This window comes from Ostrinia furnacalis, unplaced genomic scaffold (assembly GCF_004193835.3).
Source record: "Ostrinia furnacalis isolate ACB-3 unplaced genomic scaffold, ASM419383v2 OfSCF0867, whole genome shotgun sequence".
Lineage (NCBI taxonomy): Eukaryota > Metazoa > Arthropoda > Insecta > Lepidoptera > Crambidae > Ostrinia > Ostrinia furnacalis.
The window spans coordinates 26,710-50,445 of NW_021131106.1; the positions used below are offsets into that span (position 1 = coordinate 26,710).

The following is a 23,736-nucleotide window of genomic DNA, read 5'->3' on the forward strand; positions in this document are numbered from 1 at the left end:
ATTTTTGCACGAGAAAATTTGCATTTTTTACGAGAAAATTTGCATTTTTACACCAATTTGAATATTTAGGTAGTTTTATTATGGTAAGTTATATCAACATTCCACGACATTATTTTCAATTTTGAATCTTATGGTCAAGATAGACTGGTGAAATTCATCAGTTTGAAGTAATTAATCTGCTGGTAACTGTAGATACTATTTTCTAGTTTGTTGTGTAATCTGTAAGTAAATAGATCTAAGAAAGGTTGGACTGCTATGAGTTAAAATGTATTGTCAAAATGAACCACAATGAGATATGGTAGTAGAACAATATGGTATGTGGTTTTTCTGTGTCATTGTATATTATTTCGGTCGGCTCCGTTTCACTTAGTATTAAACTTTCCTTTTCCCGCTTAATTGACTTTTGTTACATTAACCCTTCCGAATGGGATGTGACCTTAACCCGTAACCGTTAACCGTTTTTTTGTATTAAGACCTAATCAGTTGTGTACTTTCGGTATGGTAGATTGGTTTTATTGACCTATCTACAGAGTGTAACAAGTGAAACAAAAGTTAGTATTATTATTTACACGGCTTAGATTTAAAATATCAAAAGTGCTACAAGTTAAAATCCAAATCCAAACAAATTAAAAATGAAGACATACATTTTAATTTCAAAATCGTTATTATCCAGATGATATTTTTATTTGTGCATACTGTTAACGCTCGGTATCATTGGCATCACCTAAAAGATCTAAATCATTGGTAAACTTTTCTCGAAACACATTAAGAAAAAAAACTTGTAACTAAAAAAAAGGTTATTAATTTTGTTGGCTGTAGGTATATGCCTTTGCCTTTTTCCAAGTCTAAATGAAACAAAAACACAAAAAAAACTAATTTCAAAATTTTAAATATCGAACTCCTGGTAAGTCTCCCAGTGGGTGCAGCTGCCTCTGCATGCTCCTAGCCGTGACGTGGATGGGGCTTTCCAAAGCATGATGTTACATTTAGAAATTGAAGAATAGGTGTGCCCTTGCCTGTGCTAAGTGGAAAAAAAAAAGAAAAGAAAGACAAACATTTCAAACTTTAAATTCAAATATCGAACTCCTGGAATCCCAGTGGGTGAAGCTGCCTCTGCACGCCCCTAGCCGTGGCCGGCTGCTGCGTGCGCGGTATGATGGACATTCGGCGGTTCGTGGGCGCCTCCTCCACGCGCGTGCCCGGCATTATTGAGAAGCGCCTGCAAAACGTTTCGCTCGTTAAAACTGTTGCTGGCCAGTATTTGGTGGTCTGGAAAATTGGTTTGCTTCTTTTTTTAAAAAAGAAATTAACTGCTTTTGTATTTTAGGTGGCTTGGCACGGTTTGTAGCAATTTAGTTGAAGATTAGCTACCTACATGGAGTATTAGACAAAGTTGAAATCTATTGTATTTGTGTTCTAAGAATATAAATAGATTTTCCCCCTGCGAACTAACTGTAAAGTAGGTTAACTACTAACAACTGAACAGAAAGAGTGATTTCAAAAATGAAATGATGCTCTATTAACACGTAAAAAACATTTATTTTTATTCTGAACAACCTTTTTCTGTCTTAAATTTTTCCAGAGCCTCTAAAATTTCACCCACATTATGTGGATCATTGTAAATGAACCTAACACCGTCTGTGATAATTTGTAACCGTGCCAAAATACATTGGCCTGCTCGTATGTCTAGACTAGACGTTTAGTTGGCAAATTACTTAGATATTATGTAAAAGTGCCTTCTATACACTCGTTTAATGTATGCTTTCGTAATGATTTTTTGCGAGATGTTGAAAATAAAGTAATAAATAAAATTGGCAAACATGATTTTAACTTGAATGCTGAAAAATGCCTTCAGCTAAAAAAGTTAATACACACGATCAGCAATAAAAGTTGTACTTTACAAGGCAGCTAATAGGTACTGTCTGAAATAAAAAAGTGTCTTCATTTCTGATAAGTAAAATTAAAATCTGATGATATTTTTATCAGAGAGAATAAAAGACTATCAACAATTTTCAAAGACCTTTAGGTCATTGTTCCTCTTCCATCTAATCACTCAAAATAACATGAAGCCCCCCTTACTGATTAAAGAAGAGAGATGAATAACGCCTTTTAAATTCGACTGGCAATGCGACTCATGGCATTAAGCCCACCCTCAGCACCCTTTTTATTCGTAAAGTGTAAATAAATAAATAAAAGGCTTAATATTTTTTTAAGTTGAAAAGAGCTCAATAGAAAATAGAAGTACCTACTTTTCTTTTTATTTTCATTGTAAAATATTTAATACCTTTCAATATAACATCAAAAAGCCTGCTAAGTTCTAGATGAACATGAAATACGATGGTTCCGTATTCACATTTATTTCTCTACATCTCTTAAGGTTCGGTTCGGCTACTAAACCGACGCGTCCTGCCTGCGCCGGTGTGCCGGCGTTTACCCGTGGTCCCCCCAACATGTCCCCCTGGTGGGTCCACGGGTAATTTTTTTTACCCGTTGTCCCACCGTTCTGAACAGTGTTTGCCAGTGGGTCTACGGGTAATTTATTTTAACCATGGTCCCACCGCACTAAGTGGCAAACATTGCTTGTCACCTAGCCTAGGTATCTATAATATTATAAAAAAATCTATAATTAATATAGAAAATAATTATAGGTAGGTACGGCACTATAATATCTTTAAAATATCTTCACATCACACATGTGGGTTAAAGTCACTCATATCCTTCTCGGCGTTTGATATTTCATCCCAGACATAGGTGACAAGATACCTAGGCTAGGTGACATGCAATGTTTGCCACTTAGTGCGGTGGGACCATGGTTAAAATAAATTACCCGTAGACCCACTGGCAAACACTGTTCAGAACGGTGGGACAACGGGTAAAAAAAATTACCCGTGGACCCACCAGGGGGACATGTTGGGGGGACCACGGGTAAACGCCGGCGGCGTGTGCGATGGCAATGGCGATCAGTAGAAATCAGTAGGATCGCCATCGCCATCGCCATTTGCGTGCGATGGTATTTTTTCTGTATCAAAATAATTATAACAGCTAGAGACTGGAATTCGTTGCATGCTGCTGTCTTTCCCGAAAACTATAATCCGGGCCTTTTCAAGGCGAGAGTGAATAGACACTTACAGGGCAGATATGTACCATACTGCATCCCACTTAACATTAGGTGCGATTGTGGTCAAATATCTGCCTGTTCTGCATAAAAAAAATGTAGGTCAACTTGAAATAAAAGTTTTCCCACAAAATCTAACTGCAAATGATCAATTTTCCATTATTATTTGTATTTATTAATTTGTGATTCTAGAATCCTAGAAAGACCTAGGTCTTATGACCAAAGCTTTTGATTATATGTATTATCGGGGTGATCCTAATTTTGTATTTTCTCTACCTCTGGTTGTACCACGGAACCCTAAAAAAACAATAAGCCCCCTAGCTGAAGATGGAAGATGAATATTATGAGAAATCGCATTATAAGGGTATCTTCTTATAAGGGTTTTGTTTCATTGGAAGGATTTTTCTTGTCCCTTTTCAGAGTATCTTTTGTATGATGTTTTATTTTAGAATGATACCACAAAGCGATGAGCAAACTGACCATTTTTGCCATTGTTTTTACTAATATTATAGTAAGCAACAAAGACATAATCTATACTTATAATAAATCTGTAGAGAGGTCAATTCTGTACATTAAATATATTTTCAAAATAACTATCAGGGGGTGATTAGTGATCGATACTGATGCCAAAAATGCAATCAGTAAAATTTTTGTCTGTCTGTCTGTCAGTCTGTCTGTCTGTCCGTCTGTATGTTCCTTATAGAAACAAAAACTACTGGACGGATTTTAACGAAACTTGGTACAATTATTCTTCATACTCCTGGGCAGGTTATAGTATACTTAAGAATTCCCACGGGAACAGGAATAAGCGGGAAAATCCTTTTGTAGGAAAAGTCTAAACCGCTTAAGTTAGACGCTTGAAATTTGGCATGTAGGTACCTTAGGAAACTTAAAGCTTAGTTACAACAAGGAATTCCCTAAATTCCCACGGGAACGGGAATTAGCGAGAAAATCCTTTTGTATGAAAAATCTAAACCGCTTAAGTTAGACGCTTGAAATTTGGTGTGTAGGTACCTTAGTAAACTTAAAGCTTAGTTACAACAAGGAATTTCCGAAATTCCCACGGGAACGGAAATTCGTGAGAAAATCCTTTTGTATGAAAAATCTAAACCGCTTAAGTTAGACGCTTCAAATTTGACATGTAGGTACCTTAATAAACTTAAAGATTAGTTACAACAGGATATTGCAAAATTGTAATGGGAACGGGAGTTAGCGGGAAAAGAAATTTGTATGAAAAAATCTAAACCGCGTAAGATAGATGAAGGAAGTAAAACGGGATCCACGCGTACGAAGTCGCGGGCGGCCGCTAGTATTTAAATAGTTTCTGAAATTCTTACTATAAGTCTAGGGGTTAACTCAGTCAGTGCCTGCAGTACGGGAGCGGCACGGTAGAGTTTTTTTGTTACGTCAGAAGTCAGCGAGACTTCAGGTTTGTATGATCTGTGGGTCTAGACAAAGTGAAAATTATAATCGCAAACCAGTCGAAAAGTGGTCGAAAAGACCCTTTTTTGTATAGAGTTTTGACGGATTCGATTTTCGATTCGATCAAAAAGTGCGTTTTGTCTAGGGGGGCTGTTACTTCATGTCAAAATCACCCCTGCCGTGCCGCTCCCATACCTCAGTCATTGACTGAGTCACGGTAATACTATCTATACAGTATTCCAACTCGGCCATATTTTTGAAATAAATGTCAACAGTCGCGCGGTACGTCACAGTATGACAACATGCGATAGGGCTGCCCACCTACAGTAACCAGTTTAATTACATCTGCCTACTTAGAATTTCTATCTAGTTTTTTTATTGTATTTTTTATTTAGTTAGACAAACAAAATACTTTGTGAATGGAATAGGTTAAAAATGTGTATTGTTTTGTGATTAGTAGATTGAATTTAGTAAAAACTACTTAAATAATTTCGAAACTTTAATAATCATAATGATCTGTTACTTTAATTTCGGGCGGGCGAAGTCGTGGGCAAAAGCTGGTTTAATACAATATAATTTTTATTTCAAATCAAACTGACTGAAAATGTCAATTTGACTAGTTTTTGACCAATTTGACCGTAAATGACGGTCAGTCAAATTCAATCAGTTTTGTCAATTTTTACACTTGGCCACCGACGTCCTTTCGGCACATTCGCGACAGACTTTTGCATACCGGAGATTTGAATTTCGAAAGAAAAATCTCGTTTTGTCTGTTTATATGAAGTTACAATACTGTATGATATTATTACCGTGACTGAGTTAAGAGCTAGATCCAAAGACAATTGAAAAAAAAAAACTAAACTATTACCATTAGGTCAACATCGATTAGATAAGCCTACACCGATTTGCTATCGGCCGATTCTTCATACAAATTAAAATCGGGACCAACTATCGGCCAACTTAAAATCAGTGGCCTGCGCCTAGGCTTAAAACACGAGTACTTAAGCTGAATTGCACCACCTAACTTTAACGGTTACTATAACGACAACCGGTGCTTTTTGAATAGAGTTTGACAGATTTTTGACGTGTGTCAAAGTTAAAATAAGATGGTGCAACCTAGCCTTAGTTTCCACTCATGCATTTCAATCCTAATCATAACCGGGCTTCAAATTCACATACTCTAATCATAACTCAGCTTAAACTGGTCCGCAGTGAACTTTGCCCAAAGTTTAAATTGTTTTGCCGGTGGAAATCGAACAAGTTGTGACGTGCCGACCACCAATCCTGAATTGTACGATAGCCTTTTGTTTACTTTCATAAGTATGACCAAGTCAGAAATCGGTTAATTGTTATCTGACAAAGGATTATACTTATTTCTCTTTGGTCTAAAAACACAAATTGTTATCAAGAATCCATTTTAGTTTAGATTTTTCAATTAATTAACTATTTTCCTAGCTCTGGCGATGATGAAGCTACACAAAAGTATGTACCTAACTGCAACTTAGTACTCGAACAAGATTAAGTCTTATGGAAATTTCATAATGAACACTTATCCGACGTGAAAAAATCTGCGCGGCGAAGACTAAAAAATGCGAGAGAAACTTCAAGCTGTTTTTTGCTGCATAAGTAATAGGTAGCATTCTTGGCAAGAACACTAAAGCGCTAAAGCGGTTCTGTAATCGAATTATTCAGCGCTTTATTTATTAAAAGCGCCAAAGTTAGCTTCAATTTGTGGCTTTGCTCACTCGAAATAGGGTCAGTCTGTCACAGAAGCGTTTTATTTGTCTCATGGGCACAGTTAACCAATCTGCGGGCAGTGGGTCAATTTTGTTACGATCACAAACGAGTAAATCGACACAGAAATAATTGAAGTTACTAGAATACTTCGATCCTTCGTGGTAGAGAATTAAAATGAAAAATCTCGTACTTAGTTGCTGTAAAAAGAAGTACCTATGTAGGTTACTCTTGAATGTGAACTCTATAGTCTACTATTCTTATTATTTTGCTTTTATACTTTTTAAATTCATTGGGTACCTAGCCTATCACCGACTGTGGGGTTACTCGTACTTCGAACTCCGGAGTGACTTAGATAAGAACTTCCTTGGTATGGTAGATAATAACGCAAATACATATCCGAAAGCACCTTGCATTTTTTTTTTAAATGGCGTGTTACGTTTTAATCTCACAAAGAAGTTCTTATCTAAGGCACCCCAAGTTTCAAAGTAACCCCAGTCCACAAGCCCTTTACTATTCAGGTACAATAAAAACAAATTATATTACCTGGCAGCCGGGATGACAGACATACGTCTGAACAGGTGTTCTGCTGCACTTCGAAGGTCGTCATCTTGCATCAGACTGACCATCGCCTTTTCACGTTTCTCCAGTATCGCTTCCGTGGTTCCAACCTCGCCTTCCAGTGAAATATTTACGCACTATAATTAAAACATTTATTTATACTAACTGTAACCAATACCTTTTGAACCGAGAATGATGAATTTTAATGGAGGCCCACAAATACTAAACAAATATAACTTGAGTGCTGTTTGCGTATCTTCATAATCTTTCCTGGAAAACTACCTAAATAAAATACAGGTCCGATCCAAAAACTTAATCCGCTTATTTCCCGGCACCTAGAGTTCCATTAAAAATATATCTGCGCATACAAAATGTAGGGTTAATAAAGAATAATAATTTTGCCGTTCCCGAAATTCTGACGCAAGGCTAAGAACTCACGGCGCGATTTTCACCCGCGCCCGCGGCGGTTGTGGAATTGTGATTTTATTTCAAAACTCACGGGAGCGGTTATTTGCGCGGTTATTGTAAGAACTCACGGCGCGATTTATTAAATCCCGCCGCGTTCTAAGCCACTGGTACAAAATGGGCGAAAACCGCCGAGCGGGACCCGAATACAATCGCGCCCGCTGCGGGCGAAAACCGCGTCGTGAGTTGTGCATTAGTTTTTACATATCTGCATTCTACAGAAGCTGCGGGCCCGCAACCGCCGCGGGCGCGGGTGAAAAAATCGCGCCATGAGTTCTTAGCCTTATACCTCGAGTCCTGCAATATAGAACGGGGTCAGATAGGCGCAGAGGTCAGATTTATGAGAGCTCTCAAGTACGGCTCAAGCACGGCCGTGCGGGTAGCCTCGCTATTTATGACTCGGCGTTGTCTAATGTAATTCCCATAATCCCTATTAAGCCACGTTTTCACGGGCCCAAATTAGAAGGAAAATTGGAGTCACCCAATCTGGAGTGGTTAAGCCATTTCGGTATTATTTTTTGGCCGAAACGCTTACGGTAAACGTTATTCCGCATAACGTCGCTTTAAAAACCACTGAAAGTGTTATAGGACTGCTAGCACATTTTGCGAGCGCATAAATATTGTTAATCCGTTATTAACGTTTACTTTTTGCCCGTGGGTTAACAGTTTTGCTCGTTAGCATCGGGGTGGAGTTGGAAAGAGTATGTACCTACAGCAAAATGGGTCCCATTAATAAATTAGGCCACTGTACTATATTTACTGTATGACATTCTCTGCGAGCTGGTAGCTTTTATATGACATGGCCTAATTAGGTATTATAGAAATAACACAAGATACTCGCTAATTTTGTGCCTAATAAATGGAGGCAACGTTAATTTGATTAAATAATAATAATAATAATAAATAGTATTTATTTTCTCATCACAAACATTACAATGACACAAGTTTTTAAGCACATTAATTACAATTCAAAAACAAAGTTGTTTGTGTGAGACTGATGCCTGTGATAGGTATTTGCATACCTGTAGTACAGGTCATCAGGCTCCCACCACCCCAGATATTGGCACAATTTATAATTAATTAGAGAACCGATATTATATTATATTATTGATTAAAGCTTTATGAATATTAAAGATTTCACTAGATTTCCTAAATTAACGTTGAAAATTAAGTACCCAATATAATAATCAAACTCTTAAAATTCTCCTATTATAAGCTACAATAGGTAGGTATGGTATGTGTAGGTACAATCAGCGTCAAATATTTCGTGACACCCATTGACGCTGACTGTACCTACATTAAAAATAACTTTTAGTCAAGTATTTCTGCATCCGTATTTCTCTCAGAATTATTTGTGAACAACCCAAAAATTAAAAAATCATGTACGAACCGTGTCAAGAAACCCAGCAACATCTCCGAAGCCGTACGACCGTGAGAGCCCAGCTGCTTCTAGCAACGCTGCGCGTGCTTCGGGTCGGTTGTTCTGAAGCAAGTGACAGCGGGCCAGCAGAAACGTCGAGTTTAGCAGCCAAATGTGCTGACCAGCGGTGCGCGCTTCTGTATAATGTAAGTAGAGTTGTTAATTAAGATTTCATACTTTCGCCGTCGCGCATGAGCCTAAGGTGAAAACTGTATTGACTGTTCATTACTTTTTGATATGCAATAGTTCGTGTAGTAACGAAATGTCTAAGCTATATATTTTGACCAAGGTGTAGAGTTTGCGAAAGTAGGGTTAGTAGAGTTATAGTGCGTCTAGCTTAAAATCTGGCTTTACATGAGATCTCTTAACTTTTTGCCAGGACGACGAGCATACAAAATTTCGAATCGATTAGTTTTAATTTATAATTGCCACTACTTCTATCAGAATTATTCAAATTGCAGCCACCTAAGCCAAATCTAATAATTCAACACTGGCACATTAATAATCGAGTTTGAAACGTCTATCGTTGTTAATCACATACAATAGCTAGATCGATCACATCTAATTATGTCCCTATAGGGTATCCTTCCGTTTGGCCAAATTACTTTTCGCCAAATTTCACTTCGCAAACAACTTATCGCCAAAGTTTCGTTTCCCAAATGAACTTTTAGCAACTGTACTTTTCGCAACTAATTCATTTGGTCAAATTATCATTTGGCCAAATTTTACTTGGCAAATGTTTATATAGCAAATGTTTTATGTTGCCAAATATTATATCCCAAATAATTTGTTTGGTCAAATTGACACTTCACATACTTACCCACCGTTACCCACAAATCAAAGCATAAGGCACATGATCATGGTTTTCACAATAATTTTATGAAAAAAAAATTGCAGAAAATAGTATGGTTGCAAAAGTAGGTATTGCAGAAAATAGTAGGTTAGGTTAGGTTAGAACAGTGACCCTTAATGCGCGAAGGCGAGCGAAGCGTGCAGCGGCAGCGGCCGCCGAGCGCTAGAATCACCTCTATTGTTAATGAATCATTTGGAAATTTTGATACAAAGAATGAAATAAGGAAATTAATGTAGAACAAATTTTATGTTAACTCCCCACTAAACAAAATAATAACCACAAGCTAATTTGTATACCATTCTATGTACCAATCAAATTATTTTGTAAATAGTTAATCGTGAAATATTTTTGCCTAATGAAACATTTGGCAAACCATACTTTGCCAAACAATAATTTGCTAAACAATAATATGCCAAAAAAAACATTTGCGAATTAAAAGTTTGCAATAAGTTGCTTTGCCAAATGAGAATTTGCCAAATGAAAATTTGCGAAACGTTGTTTGCGATGTGATAATTTGGGAAACGTTTTTTGGCCAAACATTAGTAATCCGTCCCTATAGACTGAATAATCGATCAGGGAGCGACGGATCTACAAAGTTGCTGGTTGATACGTCTTAATGATCGCTATTGACATTCAGTGACACCTTGGGGAGGACGCTCTTGCTGACAGGACTAAACAAGGTGATTGATTTACTTAGGTGTCAACTCAAGTTTGAGTTGTGTAGATAGGAAATGACGGAAGCGTGACTAATGACACCTTCAATTTTATGGTCTAACTAGCTTTTGCCCGCGGCTTCACCCGCGTGAAATTTAGTGCCACAGATTCGCATAAATTATAACGTATATGTTAATCTGGGTTACAAATAATAATACTGTAATGTTTCAACTAAATCCGTTCAGTAGTTTTTGGGTGAAAGAGTAACAAACATCCACACAAACTTTCGCCTTTATAATATTAGTAGGATGTTGGTGGAATGTCAGATTCCTTAGAATTCAAGGCCCTAAGTTTAATTCCTAGATGATCGCATAGTAATGGCTAGAAGTTTAGGTCTAATTGATTAGTAGGGTTCATCTGATTGAACTAAAATCGTCAGCCAAAGATACTGAGGATAAAATTAATAAAATTGCTCGTCGTTTTACTTGTAATATTAATCCTGAACTCCTTTTAATACTTACTTTGTACTGGTATAAACAAGTAGGTAACAGGTAGGCTACAATTTTTTTTTTATTATTGGTTTGGCGACAGCTTAGATGATATTTTATGTAATAAATAGGTATGCAAATATACTCTATTTATTTCAGTATTCAACAGATGCTTTTTGAACTCTACTAAAAACTAAATATGTAGGTACCTGATTGACATTTCAAAGCGAAGAATCGTGCTCTATGCGCTTGCTTCGTTTCCATTAAGAGCCTTGCCAGTTCGTGGAGAATGTAGCAGCGTTCTGGCGCCCTAGTGCTCATTGCCAGGTTCCTTTCTAAGATGCGTAGGCGCGACCTAGACAGGTTAATATGTTTAATGAATATAGAAATAGATACTATAAAAATATTTTCGCTGAAAGAAACACCCCATAAAGCAGTGTCACTAAACTTCACAAAAAACAGGTTCAAATTCTTTAGTAGTATGTAGTAGAGATGAAACGGATATCCGGCAACTATCCGGTAGGCCGGATATCCGGCCTAAATTTGCTATCCGGCCGGATACCGGATAGTAGCTCACTATCCGGCCGGATACCGGATATTAAAAAACTACGAAAATTTCCTATAATAAAATGAAACACATTAATCTTTCAGTTAAATATCAATAAAATGGCTTATAATAATGACGGTTTTTATCTAAAGTCCAAAAAGTTACAAAAAAGCCATATTAAGGCCTTTCAAAAAACTAATTTCTTTTCTGGGCTATTCACTCTAATGACGAATACATAAATAGTGAATATATTTTAATGTCGAAATATTGCCAAATAAAATAGGCGATCTTTTTTTTCCCCGGATGGTATGATGACATACAGGGTGACTTTGAAATCGTTGGCATCCTTTTAATATAAGACTACTCATAATAACTACATAGTGCATTCCCCAAATATGAGACAAATCCAATGAGATTTTTTGTCATTATTTTAACTATGTATTTGTATTAGTGTGCTCTTAAAAATAATTTAAAACTATTGTACAGTCAACAACACATCATCCTATACATTTTGTTGCAAAATAACACTTAATACATTGAAATATGATGCCACAGTATGAAGATTGATGTGCTGTCGTCTGTACAAGATTTCAAATATTGAAATTTTAATTCATTTGATATGACTCATATTTGGGGAATCATGAGAAGTCTTATTTTAAAAAGAATGCCAACGATTTCAAAATCACCCTGTATAATGCAGTTCAGTCAGATTATGCAGCAAGTAAACTAATTGAATTTTCACGATGGCAACCGAAATCGCCCAAATGAGGGTTTTCGCGAATGAAAATTCCAATATGGCAATACGTAGACGCGATGCTGCATGATTGGCTATTTTTGACATGACATTGACAGATATGTCAAAATCCACCAATCACGCAGCAGTCAGACCCCACATCCACGTCCCGCCATCTAGCGGATCTTTCATTCGCGAAAACCCTCATTGATCTGCCCCTTAGACGAGTGGTAAAATCTGACATTCTATTCGAACGAATTCGATTTTCGAAAAGTGTGACTTGTCTAGTCTACTAGACCCACTGATCGCGTTCAAAGCACCTGTGCCGCGCTAAACTCGTTACGACATGCAACATGACAATGGGACAACTATCCGGCCGCCGGATATCCGGCTATCCGGCCTAGCAGCTCGCCGGATATCCGGTATCCGGTATCCGGCCAAACAACTATCCGTTTCATCTCTAGTATGTAGACCCGTATCTAGGAACTTAAACACGTCTCAACAAACTAGTGATAATGTTAATCTGCACTCTACCATAAAAAGACTGACAGGCCGTTGTTTTACTGACGTCAAATCACGTCAGTCGTCACGTATCATGTTTCAAAAGGCTATTACACAATAATGTACAGGTATTATAGTAGTCTCACTATAGTAGTAAAAAAAACACATAAATACAAACAAACCGTTGATACTAATGCAAATTGCATCGCAGCTGTAGTTTCACAGAAACTAGCCGTTTGTTTTAAAATTTCATTTAAAATTAAATTTTAAATTCTCGCAGGTAGGACTCACGAATAAAGTTCGCGTGGAAGTTTTTAAGTGAATTACGTCTTACTTTGCGTCTCGGGGTGGGGCTTGTGGCCGGGCCCGAAGCACCGAGTCTCTGCTTGGTTCCCGAGACATGTACATTCCCAGCAGTACGAAGGCTCGCTTCTCCCGGTCAGACTCGCTCATTGTGTCTTTGACACGTTTCTGCAGAAATAAAGGGGACGTTTATTGCTGGAGGGATACTTTTATTTGTTGTAAGTTCTTTGTGTCCACCTAAGGCTGTTTGCTTAATAACAATATTTCCTTTATGTAGTAAGGAGCTTGGTTTATTAAGACACTGTTGTTTTTGTAGCTAAGTAGGCCTATATCAAACATCCTAAAAGGAATATTGTGCCAAAACAAGCGATATAAAAAGCGACAGTACCTACGTACTTTGTGGTGTTGCTTGGAGGAAGCTTACGATAGAAAATGATGAAGTTGATAATAATATAATGTAGTTTACACTTCTAACCTGATCCAAGAACGCATTCGCCACGATATCATACAGCTGCTGCAAAAACTTCTCTTTGGCCGGCAGAAGATTGCTGTTCTTCTTTGCGATCTGGTCCATCGCAAACTCGGCACTCTCCAGGCATTTAGCTGTGTCTCTTTCTTCGTAGGCTATCTGCGCTGCTCTGACTAGGCGCTTGGCGTCGACCGCGTGTTGCTTTTGCGCACGAGTGAGTTGTTCTTTTCGTGCGCGTGAAAGACGCGCTCGCGCCGCTGCTTCTGAAGCGCGTGCAGCGTAGAGGGGACGTCTCTCGCGAAGGACTGCCTGGTTTTTGACATACACGTGACATAAAATGAATGAGTTTAATTCTGAGTTCCACAAGCTTTAAGGTCCCTTCCTGTCCATCCCTACGATTCATCGTGAACTACCGAAGAGTGCATGCGATTATACCGCGGCGTAGGTTTCGTACAAAATACAAATTCAAAGTATATTAAGTAAGACACACAGACAATGTTTAGAGTTGCAACAAGGGCTATCACATTTAAATAAAAGCGGTAAGACGCTAAGTAGCTTCTTATCTATCTTGGTCGACTTTTCACCAAAGTAAGCTGGATTTCACCTTTAAACGTTTTTACTCTTTAGATACCTAATACCTCAAAAGTGAAGAAAAAGTTATTAAAAAGTCCATTTTCTATCAAACGCGGCAATTTTCCAAGTTTTTCCATCATTGCTTGTTAATTTTTTGGTGGCTAACCAAACCATTAAAAGACATTTTTTAAAAGTATAATATATCCTGTATATTAGTGTTTATTTATTTCGCTGGCATGCTAGTACTAATAAAATGTTTGGTAGATGTCTCTTGAAAGAATTGACACTATTTTCGAGGAGACTTAGGCCCAGAACAGACGGTGAAACGCAACTGCAACGAAACTGCAACTTTCGGATGATTCTGATGAATGAAATGAGACTGAAACTGAAAGTTTCAAACTGGTCGCGTCATGTATGGTCTTTCAACGGACGCTATGGCAGAAACTTAGATGCAACTCAAAAGTTACTAGCAGTTTCAGTTTCGTTGCAGTTGCGTTTCACCGTCTGTTCTGGGCCTTAGGTACAACCATAGCCGGTAGCTTCAACATCGATCGACAAATTGAAGTGAATTCTTCTCTTTATTCTACATAGTTTCAAAAGTGCACTACATCTACATACCTGTCTTTTCTCCACATCAGCCAGCGCCTTATTGGCAAGCTCCTGCAGCATTTTCGAGCCTTGCTTATTGGCTGAGATGAGCCGCTCGTCCTTACTGAGAGCCGTGAGGAAAGACTTGTCATGAGCCATCCTCTCCAAATATTTTGACGCCATAAGCCGGGATATTTGCTCGGCCCTCTGGCTCTCTGCGCGAGATATTTCTTGTACCTGGATGAAAGTAAACAGTTATGAGAAAAGTAAAGAAAAACCATTGAGACAATTATTTGCTTTGGGTCCCAAGCAAAATACATGCAAATAAAGGGGATATAAGATTTTCATAATACGAGTTGAACCAACTTACTTTAACCGTAGCTGTGACAATAACCGGTGTTTTTTGTATGAAGTTTGACAGATTTTTGACGTTTGTTAAAGTAAGATGGTGCAACTCAGCCTAAGATTATAGATTTTCTTGCTGCAAAATAGTACTTTATTGAAGCGACTTCAATGTTTTATTAAGCTTGATGTACCAATATCCACTTAGCAAATGCGAGAGCGCGTGAAATATTTTTTCCTTAGTAGAAGCAAGTAGCAGCCTTGTAAATTATTGCGTACTTCTCCCAGCTTTTTATCTGGTTCTACAGGAATACCGGGAATAAGACAAATAGGAATTCCAGAACCCTTCCACGTCCAAGGTTAAGGTAAGTTATGTATGTACTTAGCGGGGGCATGAGATGGGTACGTGACGCCCATAGAAATATCTTCAGGTGGATCTCTGACGATTTATGAATAGTTTAACATGTCGGTTATCATCGGATAAGGTGGTAGAGACAGAAAGTATACTTAGGCTGGGTTGCACCATCTTACTTTGACTTAAACATGTCAAAAGTCTGTCAAAATCTATACACAAAACACTGGACAACGTTAAAGTCACCGTCAAAGTTAGGTGGTGCAGCAACTCAGCTTTAGATATAAGAAACAATCGTTGAGAAATAGTAGGATTTTGTTTAATTTGTTTCTTAGCTTTCAAAGAAGTGTATTTCATTTGTTTTTAATTGCGTGTTTTCTGAATAATTTAATAAGGCACGTTTTACTCTCAAACGGATGAAAAACAACTATTCAGTATAATAGGTGGGATTTTCTCATTTTCTCGGGAAGATAGGAAGATTAAAATAATAATAATAGGTATTTAAGTGGAACCGATTTCTTTTCAAAAGTGGGTCTAATGTACCTTTTTACTTTTTTTTGGCAGCGTTGTGTGAATAGCTAAATCTATACCTATTTAGCTTCTCTAAGCTTTTTAAAACGTTTATGTTGGTTTTATCTAGAAATCTGTGTACCAGATTGAAGTCAAAACGTTGGTTCACCCTTTTAACCGTAGTTTACACGAGCTTAACGACGCACAGCGGGAAATTAAAAACTAAGTACTCGAGTAAGAACAAGCCGACGATATTACACGACTTTAAAAGTCTGCTGCTAGCTGCAACCAGAGCGAAGCATTGCAAGGAATATATGACTCCATTACATTAAGTCGTTAGGTGCATTCGGGTAGCTTGGGCAAAGCGAACACACTATTGACATAAGCTAGATAGAAAAGCCATCTCTTTTGATACAGCTGGATGAAGTAGACTAACGTTTTAGGAAGTCCTTACTAAGTGTCGGCCGTTTGGTGTAGTGGTTCGAAACGGACAACTATTCCGGAGGTAGCGGGTTCGATTCCCGCACAGTACAAATATTTGTGTGCATGAACATATTTGTTTGTATTGGACTGGGTGTTTTCTATAAAAAAAAGTATTTAAGTATGTTTCCGTTGTCTAGTACCCATAATACAAGCTTTGCTTAGTTTGGGACTAGAAGCGCAGTGTAAAATGTCCAAGGATATTTATTTATTTATTTAATATGTTTAGCAACTTTGTCTGCTTTGGTAAGTTTCATAAATTCAACATCATCATCATCATTTTCAGCCATAGGACTGGATAGCAAGGTTCTGGAGTGGAGGCTTCGTACCGGAAAACGCAGTGTAGGACGTCCACCCACAAGGTGGACCGACGACCTCATAAAGGTGGCTAGAAGGCGCTGGATGCACCACCAACCAGCCATTGTGGAATTCATTGGGGGAGGCCTATGTTCAGCAGTGGACGACCTATGGCTGAAAGTTTATAAATTGGTAAGCATTAAATGTGAGCTTTTTGGAACAAAGCACTGTCAACCAGGGTTTTGGTACCTAGGCCCATATAACCTTGGACCTACTTACAAGTTTTAACAGCTATTGCACGCCTTGAGTTGGTTGCAAGAGTAAAAAATGTTCTAAAAAGGAGTAGAAAGAACCAGTTCCATAGAGACTGTCTCCTGTTGAAATACGGTTCATGTTATGAATTGAGGTAGCTCTATTCCCTTGCATGTGGTCTTCTTCGTGTAGCCGTGGAGGCATTAAGACCATTTGGCATTTTTGCTCAGACACCGAATGCAGTCGTCTCGACGTAAAACTACACATTTCCAACATCTGCTATTGGGGAATGTTATGAAAGATCGTCTCGTTTTACTTTGTTGGTTATGAAAGATTTTCAAGAGGATTTCATCACTAAAGGTATTTCACATAACCATTCTGTTTTATGAGACATCTTTTCACCGTCACAAATACTTTTAACTCTTTAGGTGCATTTTGTAATTCTGTAAAAGCGTCAATCCAACTCTAAAAATGGTCAAGCCTTTCCAATCGTGTAGACAAAGTCGAAAAAATTCGTAGGAACTACGCAAAGGCTCACGAGCTTTGATGTCAAAAACCAGGTTGAAAACCGCGAATGCAGTGAAAAGTTTGCACAATCATTTGTCAATGTCATACTGCACTTGTGGGTTCGTGTATTCGGGTGAATGTGAGTGCTGGTTTAACCCTCTACAAGTCTGGATATTTATACGAGTATACGAGGCTACTAGCGTGGAAAAGCATTCCAATTGAATTCAATTAACCTTAGCCAAATGGCGTCCAAAACTGGACAAGAAGCAATATCTCCCGCAATTTCCATCCAGTTTCTTCATGAAGTTACTTCTCTATTGAGCAGGGAAGATTATTTGGTGCAGACCGCTGCCAACCGGCCAATATGTAAAAAATATGGGAAGGCCTATATTCAGCAGTCGACGTCCTGTAGCTGGAGTGTTAAGAGAATGGTAATGAAAGGGCAGCAAAAGCAAGCGAGATTATTTGAAGTAAAGTACCCTAGGTAATATAATTTATAAACTTAATAGAGAGAAATAGCACGAAATAGGTACTAACAAAATATTTTCTAGTCTTTGCAGAGGGCAACATTGAAATAATTTCATAAAGTTCAAGGAGAAACCTTGTATCCGAGATAAAATATTACATCAACATTAATTATGACAAAACACTGCTCTTTGTCTAATAAATATGCCCCGAGCTAGATAATAGCAAAAATTTTATCATACCTTCTTTAATTAGTTAATTAGTAGCTGATATAAACATTTTCATTATCTGAAGACAATATCCACAGTCAGCAAAAGTTATTCAGGTAATTTTGTTTTCATAAAAGATTTACTAGGTTCCTGCTAGACGATATTGTAATTTCCTTAGCTATCTTATACTATCATGATTTTTATAAATTATTTTTACTGAAGATTTTATGATCGCGAGAGGAATATACTATCTAAAAAGCTAAAGGATTATTATACTCGTATGTGACTTTTATAACGGTTAGGTAGGTACAATAGAATATCTTAATAATAAACCATGATGATAAGATTATACTTAATTATTATAGACAACGTCAATTTAAATGACTGACCAACTGACCAGCCATACCTACTAAAGCTTCAGCACGGTTTCAGTCACCTATTCTGCCAAAAACACCATCATTGATTTCACAGTGACAATCTATCGGTCAAGACATGTCTTGACTATAACGTCACATTTTCTGGAGCAATACCGTTATTTTTTCCAAGAATTGATAATAAAATATGATGTAAGGTTCTTCTTTTTGGGTTTAGTTAAGGCTAGTACATATATTAAGGCAAGGATATTAAAATTTGACAGGTTATTCCATATGCCTTACCTGATGCGTAGGTTTCGGCTGCATACGACTTTGGCGCACTATGATCACAGGTGCATTGGCGTCCATTGATTCTCTCTTCAGCTCCACGCTACGGTATAGAGTCGCTACGGATGAGAGCATTTTTCCGGCGCTTTTCCCTGCACATTCACGAACCTGTTTTGGAAAATATTCTTAACAATAAAATGTTTTATTATAAAGTTCATAGAGGTATTAAAATAAATAATTAAAATAATACTGCTTGTTCAAATAATAAGATTTATTTGAACAAGCAGTCTCTTTCCTCTCATATTTGTGAAATGCACCATGTATCATGGTAAGAGTCTTAGTTTAAAAATATGCCAACAATTTAAAATTCAACCTGTATAATTCATGTTCATTTCGCTTGTGTTCTAAAGACATAATTAAGAATCCAGTCTCTCTGTATACACTTTTTAAGGGGGTAATGAAAACTGTATACTCACGGACTCAATGTAAAGCTTAATGTATTATCTTATGAACATTGAGTAATAGTTTAATAATACCTGAAAGTGCTTAACTTACTGAGAGCATTCACATGTAATGTAATAAAGCAAAATTAGATTTTGAATATAATGGTATGCCGTAAAGCTCAAAATCGAATCATGAATATTATTACATTTACACACGAATGCTCCCGGAAGCACCTTATGGGAATTCCCGACAACATCAAAAAAAATCCGCCTACGAATAATGTGCATTTATTTTTCTCATGTTTTATGTTTTATAAGGTGTAATGGACATGATAATAATGTCCTTAAAGACATTTTGAACTATTTTTTTAGATTTTAAACTCAACTTGCAAAATAATTACTAATTTGAGACTGTCTATGTGTCCAAACAGCACAATTTCATAATAAAAAGAAAAAATCTTACAGTAAAACTCTGATAAATCTATGTCACATCTTCAAAAAAAGCTTATGAATTTCTTCAGAAGTTTTCGGGAGCGTGCCAAACAAATTAAATTAGATTTTGTTTTACTTAAACGTTCGGCGCTTCGATAGATATTTACGCTAACGTTTAGAAGTTAATCCGGGGTTTGAAATTGCTTAGTATTCAATAGATAGCTAATTGAATTCGCCTCCAATAAAGGGAAATTGCTTAATCTGAGCTTATATAAGTTGTCGAAGGGATATGCCGGAGTTAACTGTGCGTTAGAAAGGCCTACACGAAGGGCTAATTTTGTTACGCTTGTGTCAATTTCAGATATTGAACAACAAGATTCTATCTTGTGCTTTTCTTTGTACCTATTTAGAAAACACTCTTCTCTTTATTCTAAAACTAACACAGTTTTCGTTTATGTGAATAAGTAATACATATTTATTAGACGTCTTTAGGAAAAATAAATACTTTTTTATTTTACTTACTTAAGTTACGCTCAGTTTTTTTTACGCATAATAAGGCAAGTATTTGACCACAATCGTATCTGGCGTTAAGTGGGATGCAGTCTAGGATGGTACATATTATTATTTGCCCTGTAAGTGCCTATTCACTCTCGCCTTGATGAAGCCTGGATTATAGTCTTCGGGAAAGACAGCAGCAGGCAAAGAATTCCAGTCCCTAGCTGTTCGTATTATAAAAGAGTCATCGAAACGCTTAGTGCGATTATCAAATTGAATTGTTTAGCGTTTTAGAATTAAAATTAATATTTTTTCACGCAAAATATTCAAATTATGTAATTCAATATTTTCCTTTATTCTCTCAACCCTTAAATCTTTTGTCTCGTAAAAATTTGATTTATCCGAAAGTATCTATAACCAATATCTCGGGAAAACAAGGAAAATATTTTCTCGGCAAGTTATAAGGAAAAAGATTATTTTTACTGACATTTTCACTTTCCAATGTAAATAAAATATACCCAAGATGCTACAAACACTCCTACTCGTATATTTATACTTTATACAAAGCCGTTACCCGGTGCCCGTACTATCTATGTATAACAGATAAATAACAGAATAATCAAAATAAAACTGTGGTGATAATTAAGTTGTCGACTGTAACAGAAGCTTTGTGATCTATGACATCTTATGTCGTCGTTATGGGTGCTATTTTGCAAAAAAACGTGTCTGATATATGAAACAATGACAACATTTCCTTTATTATCTGACTGCTCCAGGAGAATGGTTAAATGGTTTTTTAATTAAATCGATCATTTGTTTCAGCCGAAAGACATCCACTGCTGGACAAAGGCCCTAACGATTTCCACAGCGACCGGTCCTTTTTTTTACCCAGGAAAATGGCTTATCCATACCTACCGCCGGGGGACGGCAGGTTATGTGGGGCTCGAACCCACTAAAAACCTGGGGTGTTCCCTCTGCCGCATAGTGGTCGGCGTCTTGGGTACTAGAAACGACCAAGGCGCCTTCCGCGGACGTCCCGCCCTACACGGCGGGACCCAACACGCCCCCACATAGTTGGGGGCCGACAGGATTAGCCGGGACCACGAGGCCAATCCCGTCCGACGGCGGTGGTAACCTGTGCAATGCAGGGGGAGGCGCCCCCGCGTCTCCAACCTGCTGGCCACCACCAACAACGACCGGTCCTGCACCGACCGCATCCAAGCACCTTCACCAGATCATCGTTTCACCTAGTGGCGGGCCTGCCACACCACATCTTTCGGCTGGTGGTCGCCCCTCGAGAACTTTAAATTATTTTTCTTAAATTACCTACCGTTTCTTCAGCATGCCTGGCGCACTCGGCAAAATTCGGTGGCAACCGACGCAAGCTCTGCCCTTGGTGAGCCAATACCAATGCGCGCTCAAAAGCACATTTTTCGTAGTTGGTTTGCGCTCGGATTTGCAATGCTGAAAGATTCTCCGGCTCCAATTCTATAAATAGAGAAATTCGTTTAATGTCGTTAATTCGTCTAAGTGGTGTGCTTTCGATGCCTAATATAGGTACCGTGTAGATTTTTACTTACTTTTTTGTCAGTCGATAGTTAAATAAGCATGAAAGTAGTCACAAATAATACTAGCCAACCAAACTATAGGCCGATAAAAAGTCTGCAGTCTGCCGGGGCTCTTAACCCTTTATACGGCAGTGGTAATATAGTTCCTACCATATTTTGAACTTTATTTCCTTGTCTTAAGGTCCAAAAACAATGAAAAATTTGGTCTTGTTATGCTCGTATAGGTTGAATAAATTATTTATACCTGCAGCCTTTGCAGCATCGTCTAGCGCCTGGGTATAGTGAGTAGTCTTGACGCGCGCCAAACTACGGCCGAGCAGAGAACGGACATCTGAGCTCTGAGAACAGAAATTGATAAAGGAGATAAATAAATAAGGGAGATAAAAGTCCTTGATATAATTTTAAGAACTTCTAACAGATACACTACTATATTATTTGGTTTCACAACTCTTGGATTTGACACACAATTCTCCAACTCTCGAACCTCTCCAACCAGCAACTCAGAAACCAACAGCCTTATTTAGAGCCTTTATTTGTAAACAGTAGGTACCTACAACAGTATAGTTTTGTACTTTACCAGGAATCAGTGAAAAGGCTCGTTTTACGATTACAACGCTCACGTGAATATTCAGTTTTATTATATTTTACATGAAAATTGGAAGTTGGAAATCTCGTTAAGTTTCAGTTCAGCACCTAAATGCTCTTGCAAATCATATTTGATCCCTTACCGATTTGACTGAACGGTAATAAATGGCAGTTACAGATCGATTAATGCATAGATTAACTCCTGAAAGCTCCCCATAGCTATGCAATAATGGCTATTGGTTATTAAGGAGACTCGCAAGACATCAGTTAGCGTGGTCCACATTAATCTCCAAGGTAATGATCGTATTGAAACTTATTTGGATATCAAGATGGGAATATAAGCACAGGTTATAAATGAAGGTTTAGGCAGACAGCCGATTTAGGTTGCGTTTTCATAGAAACTGAGCTGCGCGGAGCTTATAAAAATTGACCAATCACATTGCTCAAAATACACATCTCATCTCCGCTCCGATTCAGTGGAAACAGTGTTAGCGGAGTTGAGAAGATTTACATTAAAATGTATGGTGCGCGGGGTGGAGCAGGGCTGCGAGGGGTAACGCGACGTCAGGCGCGGGAGTTTGTTTGTTGCAGTTTGACCTTGTACCGTTATCGAGAGTGCACGTTTATCATTATGACAACGGACAAAAAATTAATTGAAAGCATGAAAAGATGTATTCACAGCCCCGTTCAGCTCATCTCCACTTCACAGCTCCGCTCCACTAGTCTCAGCTCTGCTCGGCTTCACTTCACCCAGCTACACAACTCAGCCCTGCGCCGCTCATCTCTGCGCAGCTTTAGTGGAAACACCTACCTATTTACACGGCTCTGCTCCGCTCAACTCCGCGCTGCTCCACTTCTGTGGAAACGCAGCCTTAAGCGCGGTGCGACAAGAGAGGCTTATGCTGGATTTATATTGTCTGACGTATTGTGTCGTTTTATGTCGTGATGCGTCAGAACGGAATTATCGTTATGGCTTCTGACGTGTCGCATAATGTATGAAATCGATTTCATTCTATAGGTCTAGCTCTTAACTAAGTTATTGCCTGAGATATCAGTGTGCTTACCATGAGTTTACGTTAGGTGTGCTCGCTAGCGACTACGTAAAAAAATGACATTAATGAGGATCAGTACTGTTGTAGAAAATTCAATGAAACTAGTATCTACGTTAATCTTTAAGACATTAGAAAGATATATCTTTTTGAATTATCCAAATCGGACCATTACTTACGAAGATATTAAGTAATAAACATAGACCGTTTTTGCCGCTAAAAGTCAACGTACGCAGGGCCGCGTGACGTCACTATATCCGAATCGAGCGCAGCCGGCGTACTATTGGGATGGAAAATATCTTTTTCCAGCTAAACTATCAGTTTTAGAAAAAAACTTTTAATAACATTTATTCATCAAAATAAAGTAACCTATCGTCCAGTAATTTTTAAAAATAAAAATTGTGAAAAATAAGTATCGCTATGTCCAAAAACCACATTTTCATAGGATTCGATGCAATGCGGAGACGCGGTTGGGGTGAGTGTAACTTAATGATTGTTTGTATTGAACATAATAATACATAATATGATGCTAATAATACCCAGTTTCTGGCCTGGGGGGGGTCAAGTCATACCCAGTTTCTGGCCTGGGGGGGGGGGGTATGTAATACTCAGCTTCTGGCCGAGGGGGAGTCATACCCAGCTTCTAGGCTAAGATTAAATAGATTTCCAGGAGGGAGCAGCTG

At 38.0% G+C, this 23,736-nt stretch overlaps 1 protein-coding gene across 1 annotated transcript in view; it reads right to left on the bottom strand.

Moving 5' to 3' along the window:
• Positions 1–1,071: 1,071 nt before the first annotated feature.
• Positions 1,072–23,736, bottom strand: part of LOC114350333 (uncharacterized) — a 30,967-nt gene continuing 8,302 nt past the window's right edge. Inside the window, exons 3-12 of the mRNA XM_028301090.1 lie at positions 21,664–21,757; positions 21,182–21,339; positions 18,497–18,649; positions 14,457–14,663; positions 13,272–13,574; positions 12,828–12,964; positions 10,922–11,067; positions 8,688–8,854; positions 6,818–6,969; positions 1,072–1,219 (exon numbers count right to left, since the gene is read on the bottom strand). Coding sequence (XP_028156891.1) covers positions 1,072–1,219; positions 6,818–6,969; positions 8,688–8,854; positions 10,922–11,067; positions 12,828–12,964; positions 13,272–13,574; positions 14,457–14,663; positions 18,497–18,649; positions 21,182–21,339; positions 21,664–21,757 — 1,665 coding nt within the window. The remainder of the gene's footprint in view (positions 1,220–6,817; positions 6,970–8,687; positions 8,855–10,921; positions 11,068–12,827; positions 12,965–13,271; positions 13,575–14,456; positions 14,664–18,496; positions 18,650–21,181; positions 21,340–21,663; positions 21,758–23,736) is intronic.